At 44.0% G+C, this 11,121-nt stretch overlaps 1 protein-coding gene across 2 annotated transcripts in view; it reads right to left on the bottom strand.

Moving 5' to 3' along the window:
• Positions 1 to 4,818: 4,818 nt before the first annotated feature.
• The window catches only part of LOC143286510 (uncharacterized), a 96,217-nt gene continuing 89,914 nt past the window's right edge, over positions 4,819 to 11,121 (bottom strand). Inside the window, exons 15-17 of one of the 2 annotated variants that reach the window (XM_076594091.1) lie at positions 10,092 to 10,145; positions 5,885 to 5,929; positions 4,819 to 5,209 (exon numbers count right to left, since the gene is read on the bottom strand). In XM_076594091.1, the coding sequence (XP_076450206.1) occupies positions 4,836 to 5,209; positions 5,885 to 5,929; positions 10,092 to 10,145 (473 nt within the window). In that variant the 3' untranslated portion in view covers positions 4,819 to 4,835. The remainder of the gene's footprint in view (positions 5,210 to 5,884; positions 5,930 to 10,091; positions 10,146 to 11,121) is intronic. The other variant, XM_076594092.1, reaches the window with a different exon arrangement.

Here is an 11,121-nt window from a genome sequence, read left to right on the forward strand (position 1 = left end):
ATCGACCAAAGAACTGGGTTATGATGATCGAAGTTATCATCTGGGTTTATCGCAAAAGTCTGTTTTAACAGACAAGCAATTATATTAGTGATTACTAGTTCAACGAAGGTCGTTAACGGATGACCACTGAGTCACATTATCACCTAGAGCAATGAAGTCCATATGACCATTCGCAATAACTAGTTCAATGAAGTCCGTTTTAACAAAATTAATTAATGACCAATCACAATTTTATCACCTAAACAAATGAAGTCCTTTATAACAGATGACCAGTCACATAATCAACTTGTGCAATGAAGTCCGTTTTTATATGATTGACTGACGACGTTATCACTTGGTCCAATGAAGACCCTTTTTTTCTTTTTTTCTTTTCTTTTCTTTTTTTTTCAATTTTGATCGAACATATTATCACCTGGGTTTGATAAGTCCGTTTTAACAGATGATAAAACATATTATTACCAAGTTCAATGAAATCAGTTTTCACAGATGACCAATCACATAATCACCTAGTTCAATGAATTCCCGTGTGACAGATGACCAAATACAATTTTATCACTTGGCTGAATGAAGTCCGTTATAACAAATGACCAATCACATTATCACCTTGTGCAACGGATGAAGTGCGTTTTTATAATTATGATCGAACATATCACCTGGGTTCAATAAGTCAGTTTGAACAGATGACCGATCATATTATCACCTGGTTCAATAAAATCCGGTTTAACAGATGGCCTTATCACATAACCACCAAACACAATGCAGTCAGTCAAGTTTTGGCAGAAATAGAAATCCACGGCTGAAAAAAATACAAGACTTCAGCAATTTAAAACAGACTTATCTTTAAAACACACACACACACACACACACACACCTATCATCAACAGGCAGCCACTATAGGCAATAACATTTACAAATCACTGGCACCAACAATAACACTTCTGGTATCACCAGCAGCGACTAAGAAAAATAATAAAGCAAAAGACACATCGATCAGCGAACAGGCATAGCGATGGTTGATCACAATCCTTTTCTGTTTTACTTACAGGACATACATGTGATAATGTACACGTAGAATGTTATACGGAACTTTTATACTCCTTGCACAGGTTAGTACGATATGTTGCTGATTGTAAAAAGTAAGAAGCTTTACTATGTATTCTATCAATTTTCCTCCATGTGTGTGTGTGTGTGTGTGTGTGTGTGTGTGAGAGAGAGAGAGAAAGAGAGAGTGAGAGAGAGAGACAGAGAGAGAGAGAGACAGAGAGAGAGAGAGAGAGAAATGCAACTTTGTTTTTCATTATCACGCTATGTCTGTATATAATTGTATGCATTTTGTGTGTGTTTCTTTTTATTGTTATCTTCTTATAGATGGCTTGATGTAAAACAACAACAACAAAATCCCAACACCAACAGACAAGTGTTGTTATTCAATTTACCATCTTGAAAAAAAAAATCGACACAAAAATTGACACACACACACACACACACACACACACGCACGCACGGCACACAGCGCATCCAAAACATCACCTTCACCTTCACCTCTCCCGTAGTCTGGGTTCAGACCGTTGGGGCACCGCTGCTGACCTGGCCACCACTCCTCTCCACTCTTCACGGTTTTCTGATTTCCTCAGGGCGTCACCGAGCGTCAAGCCTGTCCACCCCCGGATGTTGTCTTCCCATCTCTTCTTCTGCCGTCCTCTCCTTCTGCCTCCTTGTACGGTGCCTTGCAGGAACGTTTTGGCAAGACCAGATGATCGGGAGATGTGTCCATACCATCTAAGTTTGCGTTTTTTCACTATGGACAGAAGGTCTTCGTAGGGTCCAATACTTTGCTGGATTCTGTTCTTCACTTCCGTGTTAGTGATGTGGTCTCTGTAGGAGATGCCAAGTAGTCTACGAAAGCATCTCATCTCGACAGCTTGGATTCTTCTCTCGATGTCTGCAGTCAGGGTCCAAGTCTCGCAGGCGTAGAGCAATATTGATATAACCAGGGAACGCATCAGTCTGATTTTTGAGCTGAGAGCGATGTTTTTGTTGTTCCAGATGGTGTTCAGCTTGTTGAGTGCCGTTGTTGTTTGGGCAATTCTCGAGAGTACTTCTGGTTTAGATCCTTCATCTGACACGATTGCTCCCAGATATTTGAAGCTGTGGACTGTTTTAAGCTTTTCGTCGTTGACTTTGATGTCAATGCTGATGCCGTTGGTGTTGTTAGTCATCAGTTTGGTTTTCTCCGCACTGATTTGCATTCCATACGATGTGGAGGCTTTGTCTAGATGTTTGACCAGGCTTGCCAGTTCTTCTTCTTTTCCAGCCAGTCCATCAATGTCGTCGGCAAAACGTAGGTTTGTGATTGTTCTGCCGCCTATGCTGACTGTTCCTACATGCTCTTCCAGTGCGTCAGTCATTATTCTTTCTAAGAAGATGTTGAAGAGTGTTGGGGAGAGTAGGCAGCCTTGTCTCACTCCGACTGTGGTTCTGAACCAGTCCCCGATGCTATTGTTGAGGTAGACGGCGCTGGTGGCTTTGTCATAGAGGTGCTGTATCAGTCTAATCAGGTTGGCGTTGATGTTGTACAGATTCATGGTAGCCCACAAAGCTGCATGCCAGACCCTGTCAAATGCCTTCTTAAAATCAATGAAGACATGGTAGAGGTCTTGTTGGTGTTGATGGTACCTCTCACATAGCAACCTCAAGTTGAAGATTTGTTCAGTTGTGCTCCTTCCTGGTCTGAAACCTGCCTGTTCTTCAGCAATGATGTTTTCTGCTTGTGGTTTCAGTCTGTTAAGCAGGATTTTCAACATGACTTTGCTGGGATGACTAATCAGGCTGATGGTGCGGTAGTTTTGACACTGCTGGAGATTGCCCTTTTTGGGAAGGGTGATGATCAGTGATTGTGTCCACGGTGTGGGCCATTCCCCTGTTTGCCAGATCTTGTTGCAGATTTTCAGTAGCACATCTATCATAACTTCACCCCCTGCTTGGACCAGTTCTGATGGGATGTTGTCCACTCCTGCCGATTTCCCTTTTTTCAGCGATGCTATTGCTGCCTCTATTTCTTCACGGAGTATGGGGTGATTACTGTTATCAGTGGCTGGTGGGACATTCAGTATTGCTGGATCACCTGTGGTCTGTATGTTGTATAGCTCTGAGCAGTATTCTGTCCATCGCTTTAGGATGTCTTGTTCTTCTGTTAGACATTTTCCATCCTATCCAAAACATACAAACAGACAAAGCAAACAGCAAGCACTCAAAAGACTACGAGTACAGAAAATAAGGTTGAATATTATGCAACAGGATACTGCATATCGTTCCACTTTTTTACATAGTGCAATTATTCAAACTGTACGGGAAAAATGTGAATGTAGAGGAGTAATAAAACAATGATATGTTATGCTGTAAACAGTATCTGATACGACTGATAATAATATTTTCGTTTGTTTATGTCTTCACGTGTAAGGCTTCACTCATAGCGAAAATGCGCTGACATTCAAAGAGGAAAGGTCAAACAGAAGATCAGAAAAACAAACAACAAAAAACCGAACACATGTGAGCGAACTACAGCGCATACGTTCGTGGGTGTATGAGGGTGGGAGGGGTTTGGACAGGTGGGGTAGATGGTCGGGGAGTTGGGTGGGGGAAGGGAGGTGTTCAGTGCAGGACGAGGGACATCACTAGTGCAGGGTCCGTCTCCTCCGGTGTGTGGCGGCGGCCTCCTGGCGACCTAACATCGATAGTTCCCTGTGGATTACCGACACGGATAACTCAGACTGCCGGACAGACGAACCCAAGTGTGGTTGTGTATGGGGGATTCGAGATGAGCGGTGTGGGAACAGTGCCACTGGAACGGTGCAGACGATGGGACAGAAAAACACATAATGACTACCAAGTTAAACCCATCTCTCAGTTCAAAGAAGGCTACTCACTTGCGCAGCTTTCGTCAGTCGTCAATCCGGCCGGCCGGCATCTTGAGCACAACTGCTGGGTAGAGAACTAGCAGCTGTGCGCATCGCCATGAGCGAGAAAAACACAGTAAGCTTAAAAGAAAGAGAAAGAAAAGAGTTGATGAGGGACATACACAAGTTCATGCTCATTGCGGGGCTGGCCGCAGAGTTGAGTTTAACGATCTATTGACTGAAGCCCAAAAGACCAAAACGTTCAGGACTTGGGTCTTGGTTCGGTGCCGTGAAGCTGCGGTGTTCCAAGGGTCAGTGAGTCCTCATTGCGGATGGAACAACAGAAGTCCGAAGAGGGATAAAACAACAACAACAACAACAACAGCAACAAAACACACACACACACACACACACAAACACACACACACGCGCACACACACACACACACACACACACACAAAACAAAAACAAACAACAACCACCGTGTGGGAAAAACACACATCAACATGCAGAAGATGAGGGATCACAAACAAATCACCGATGCGTTGGGTCACCAAGTAAATTGCTTCCTTTGAATCATAATGGTGAGGATGAAGTTGAGGGGAGGGGCGGGGGTGAGGGGAGGGGGTTCGGAGGGGGGGTGGGGGAGAGGGGGGGGGGGGCAATAATGGATAGTCCAGAACGACCTCCCTGGGGGTCAGAAAATAAATGTGAAGCTCGAGCGAGTTGGGGGTCACACCTGTGTACATCAGCGAAGTGCTATAGCTGCAAGTTGCTATGTTTAATAGGGGGGGGGGGGGGGGGGGGGGGGGGGGGGGGGGGGGGGGGGGGGGGGGGGGGGGGGGGGGGGGGGGGGGGGGGGGGGGGGGGGGGGGGGGGGGGGGGGGGGGGGGGGGGGGGGGGGGGGGGGGGGGGGGGGGATCGGAGAGGTAACTAAGTTTAATTAAGGCTGTGACACTGAGGGTGAGAAATAGCGAAGTAGATTCTATGAAGTGCTTGGGTGCCGGGGTGATTGTGGGGCGGATGGGTGGGCGGGTGAGCAGGTGTGGAGGGAGGGGTGGGGGGAGGGGAGGGAGGGGTGGACAGAACTAGCGAAGTTCCGGAACACTGCACGCGGGAGGGGAGGGCGAGGGGAGGGCGGGTGGGGGCATGGGGAGGGGGGGGGGGGAAGAGTGGGGGCTTCAGTTGATCACACGGCAGTGGAACGATGAAAATCCTGGGGTGACCGATCAGTACCGTGTCGGGAGGAATCACACCGATGACCAGAACAAGGAGCATCGTCCATGGAGGACTTGACCGAAGCATGCTGTGGCCTGCACACACACACACACACACACACACACACACAGAGAAATATGCACTCGCGTGTGCGTGCACACCCACATACACATAGACGCGCGCGTGTGTGCGCGTGAGCGCACACGCACACGCACACACACACACACACGCGCGAGCGCGCGCGCACACATAAAAAAGCGCACACGCACAAATACACCCCCCTCCCCCACAAACATACATAAAAAAGCACACACGCACACATACACACACACATACACGCGCGTGCGCACACACACGCACGCACACACGCACGCACACTAGCACTCTTCTGATATCACATCGTGCAAAAATGAAATGATTACAACCGTACATACAAATTTTCTCTCTCTGTCTCTGTCTGTCTCTCGATCACGTACATACACATTGTCACGCACACAGACACACTGATATAGACACTCGCACATAAGCACATAAACACACGCGCGTACACACGCAAGCGCATACACACACACACACACCCATACTTGCTTATTCTCATATACACCCTGTCCTCATCACACGCATACGCATACACATGCAAACTCCTTGCACACACACACACACACACACACACACACACACACACACACACACACACACACACAAAAACACGCACGCACGCACGCACGCACACACACACACACGCACACACACACACACACACACGTTACCATGATTGCCCTTTGATGGCCGCACCGTAACCCCACCGTCCGGTCCTGCAGAAAAGCCATTGAAGTCATCGTCATTATCACTTGTCATCAGTGTGTGTGTGTGTGTGTGTGTGTGTGTGTGTGTGTGTGTTTACTGAGCTTAAAAACGTGACGACTGGTTATTATGAATGTGCAATATGTAGGATGAATAATGTGCAATATGCAGGATGAATGTACAATGGAATATGCCTACTGCTAACGTTCATATTCTAAATATAGGCTATTTCTGTTAATAATTACGATGTAATAATTAATTGCAATGTTTTAAAAGCGAATATATGAAATGCTTTTATTTCAGAACATATGTTTATTACTCCTGTTTAATCAAGTAATCCGCGTGTGTGGGGTGGGTGGGGGATGGGTGGGTGCGGGTTTGTGCTGACTTATCTGGTTGTGGTTTTCCGCAATTTATCTTTATTCTTATTTTATCTGTCTATTATAATCGATATGCAATATAGTAGGCTATGCTTATAATTATATTCAGAATAATGTTTCTTAATTCTTTCTGTTTTTACATTAAGAATACTAGTTATTACCTGCAGTGTGTGGATGTATGCATGAAACGATGTATGTGATATTGTTTCCATTCGTTATATTCGTAAAAGCTGTTGTTGACTTTTACAGTTATGGTCCCCATGTTGTTTACTTGTCTATGTTGTGATAATGCACCTGACCAAATTTCTCCAGTTGGAGATAATAAAGTTATTCTTATCTTATCTTATCTTCTCATCAATACGTCATTTATCTTCACCCTTTAGACATCAGTCGTTTTGGACAATCAGTTCGAACTCCCCCAAGCGAAAGAAACAAACAAACAAAACAAACGCAAAAAAAGAAAAAAAAAGAAATTTTTTTTCCCTACCTGATTGACTGATCTGTACATATTTTGAAAACCTTGAATAATTATAATGACAATATTGAAACATACGCATTTAACAAGACATTAAAACATCCATTGTAGCCTACATGTGAAACAACAAGATCACCAGCAAATACTGAACAGAAATCCTTCTTTTTGTAAACAAGAACCCGAACATTGTTCTGTCGGTTTACCATTCAGTCTACAACCAAACGGATGTAACTTGTATTATTTTGTAATAAAAATAATTCTTCCTGAAATGTCATTTACAAAAAGCAAGTAAATTGTCAGGGGACGAAACTGCAGCCATCTTGAGCATAATACGTGGTTCTCTCCCTTAGACTGTATTCAAATAGCTCCTGGACAGCCCCTCCACGCTTTCTCTCCCTTTCGCCTTTTCATTTTTTTATTATTGTTTGTGGGTTTATATATTCTCTTATCTATATTTGTCAATTATAATTGGTAAAGTCGTTTTATCACAGAAGAGTTCTTTATCTGTCTTGATTGTGTTGTGTGTGAGTGCGCGCGCAAATGAGTGAGTGAGTGAGTGTGTGTGTGTGTGTGTGTGTGTGTGTGTGTGTGTAAAATACAGGGACTGCTTCGACACTAAGCACTTTGTGCCTTTTTTCTGGAATCGACAACTGCAGTTCAAGTCTCAGTAACCAATGACCGACCATAGACTGGCCCCAAAACGGACCAAGAGTGGCCGTTCTTCGTTGCTGCCCTGCATGGCAGAAGTATACTGGGCAGTAGGTAAGTAAGTAATTGAGTTGCCAGTGTCACTGGATACGTAACAACCGATATTTAAAGAGCAGTGTTGGATAGTGTCGCTGGTTATAGAATAGAAACCTAAGGAGCAGTGTTAAAAAAAAACAAAAAAACAAAACAAAAAAAAAACATTCACCACCAATGTCGCATTTCAGCACCAACTAGGCAGAGAGCACCCATGCCACTGAAATACGACCAGGTCACGGGTCTGTTATCCATGAACCGACTGCTCTTAGTTTTCGGTGGTGGGATAGGCCACTGTAGTTTTTCAGTTACACATCACAGGGGAACCCCCAGCTATTCTTAAAACCGTTCTTTCTCTCTCTGTGTGTGTGTGTGTGTGTGTGTGTTTTTTTGTGTGTTTTTTTTTAATACAGATTATATATATATATTTTTAAAAAATTTAATGTCCACACTAGAAACATTACAGGATGGTATTACATACACAAGTACATTTGGAAAACGACAACAAAACAACAACTGAAAACAGCTTTTATTTATTTATTTATTTATTTATTTAAGTTGTTATTGTCTCTCTCTCTCTCTTTTATTAAAAAAAAAAGTTTTGTTATTTTATTTTATTTTATTTTATTATTATTATTTTTTTCTCAAGGCCTGACTAAGCGCGTTGGGTTAAGCTGTTGGTCAGGCATCTGCTAGGCAGACTGATGTGGTGTAGCGTATATGGATTTGACCGAACGCAGTGACGCCTCCTTGAGCTACTGATACTGATACTGAAAACAGTATAGTAAATGAGAGGGAAGTAATGAGAGAGAGAGAGAGAGAGAGAGAGAGAGAGAGAGACCTATCATTTAAATTAATTTTCCCTTCTTTACCTTTTTTCTTCTTCTGTGTTTATAGCAGAAGGGAATTTCGCACTCTAAATTGACTGGCGGTGAAAGGGATTTTTTAAGTAGCGGCAGAGGACGAACAACAAAAGAGAGATCAGAGGTGCTCTTGCTGGTGTCGCTGAACAGACAACATCAGACTGGCCTTCACCTTCACGAGGAACAGTGATACCAGTGCCATTGCCCCGGGATGCAGAACAACTACAGGGAAAATAAGGTACGGTGTTGCCTGTTGCCAGTATCTAGTCATTCGGATGAGACGATAAACCGTGGTCCCGTGTGCGGCATGCACTTAGCGCACGTAAAAGAACCCACGGCAACGAAAGGGTTGTTCCTGGCAAAATTCTGTAGAAAAACACACTTCGATAGGGAAAACAAAATAAAACTGCACGCAGGAAAACATGAAAAAAAAAAAAAAAAAAAAAGAAAAGAAAAAAAGGTGGCGCTGTAGTGTAGCGACGCGCTCTCCCTGGGGAGAGCAGCCCGATTTTCACACAGAGAAATCTGTCGTGACAATAAGAAATACAAATACAAATATCGCTGCATGTCATGACAACAGTGAAAATGTAATAAACATCTAAGGAGCAATGTTGCGCGCGTTAGTACATGTATACAAAAGAACAGAGAAATAAGGAGCTGTGGATTGATAACAGCAGAGAGACACAACGGAGCTATGTCGGCAGTGTGAATGGAAAGATAAGGAACAGATAGATAAAGAGCTATGACGTCAGCGTGAATGGATAGATAAGGAACAGATAGATAAAGAGCTATGACGTCAGCGTGAATGGATAGATAAGAACAGATAGATAAGGAGCTATGACGTCAGTGCGGGTGACTTGATACAACAGAGAAATAAGGAGCTATGACGTCAGTGTGAATGGATAGATGAGGAACAGATAGATAAAGAGCTATGACGTCAGCGTGAATGGAAAGATAAGGAACAGATAGATAAAGAGCTATGACGTCAGCGTGAATGGATAGATAAGGAACAGATAGATAAAGAGCTATGACGTCAGCGTGAATGGAAAGATAAGAACAGATAGATAAAGAGCTATGACGTCAGCGTGAATAGAAAGATAAGGAACAGATAGATAAAGAGCTATGACGTCAGCGTGAATGGATAGATAAGAACAGATAGATAAGGAGCTATGACGTCAGTGCGGGTGACTTGATACAACAGAGAAATAAGGAGCTATGACGTCAGTGTGGGTGGATGGTTAAGCACCCGAGAAATAAAAGGCTATGATGCTAGTGTGATGTAAGTGTGAATACAATAGTTAACAACAGAGAAAAAGGAGCTGCGATGTTAGTGTGAATAGACTGGCAACAACAGAGCTGTGACGTCAGTGTCAAGTGACTGATAACATCAGGAAAACAAAGAGCTGTGACGTCAGTGCGAAACGATGGATAAGAGCAGAAAAACAAAGGACTGATAACAACACAGAAAATTGATAAGAAGCCGTGATGTCAGTGTGAACAGACTGATAACAACAGGGAAATAAAAAGCTTTGCTGTCAGTGTGAACTGATTAATAAAAACGGAGACACGAGGAACTATGATGTTAGCGTGATGTCAGTGTGAATGGACGGATAACAACAGAGATACAAGAAGCTGTGATGTCAGTGTCAATAGACTGATAACAGCACAGAACAGAAGAGCGGTGTGAAGGGAGAAGCAGACTTTCGCTCACTACCAGTTCTTCTTTTCGGACCAGCTGTTGTGGTCAGTGAAGGGTCAGTCCGCGCCGCTGGAAATGCATCAGGTGACGAATGTAACTACACGTACCGACACAGGTGACGAACGTACTTACACGTACTGACATAGGTGACGAAGGTACTTACACGTACTGACATAGGTGACGAATGTAACTGCACGTACTGACATAGGTGACGAACGTACTTACACGTACCGACACAGGTGACGAACCTAACTACACGTACTGACACAGGTTACGAATACGTACTGACACAGGTATCGAATGTAACTACACGTACTGACACAGGTGATCAATGTAACTACACATACTGACACAGGCATCGAATGTAACTAAACGTACTGACACAGGTGATCAATGTAACTACACGTACTGACACAGGTGACGAATACATACTGACACAGGCATCGAATGTAACTACACGTACTGACACAGGTGAGCAATGTAACTACACGTACTGACACAGGTGACGAATGTAACTACACGGACCGACACAGGTGACGAACATACTTACACGTACTGACACAGGTGACGAGCCTAACTACGCGTACTGACACAGGTGACGAATACATGCTGACACAGGCATGGAATGTAACTACACGCACTGACACAGGTGATCAATGTAACTACACGTACTGACACAGGTGACGAACGTAACTACACGTACTGACACAGGTGACGAACGTAACTACACGTAACGACACAGGTGACGAACGTACTTACACGTACCGACACAGTTGACGAACCTAACTACACGTACTGACACAGGTGACGAATACATACTGACACAGGCATCGGATGTAACTACACGTACTGACACAGGTGAGCAATGTAACTACACGTACTGACAAAGGTGACGAATGTAACTACACGTACTGACACAGGTGACGAACGTAACTACACATAACGACACAGGTGACAAACGTACTTACACGTACCGACACAGCTGACGAACCTAACTACACGTACTGACACAGGTATCGAATGTAACTACACGTACTGACACAGG

Source organism: Babylonia areolata, chromosome 10 (assembly GCF_041734735.1).
Source record: "Babylonia areolata isolate BAREFJ2019XMU chromosome 10, ASM4173473v1, whole genome shotgun sequence".
Classification (NCBI taxonomy): Eukaryota; Metazoa; Mollusca; class Gastropoda; order Neogastropoda; family Buccinidae; genus Babylonia; species Babylonia areolata.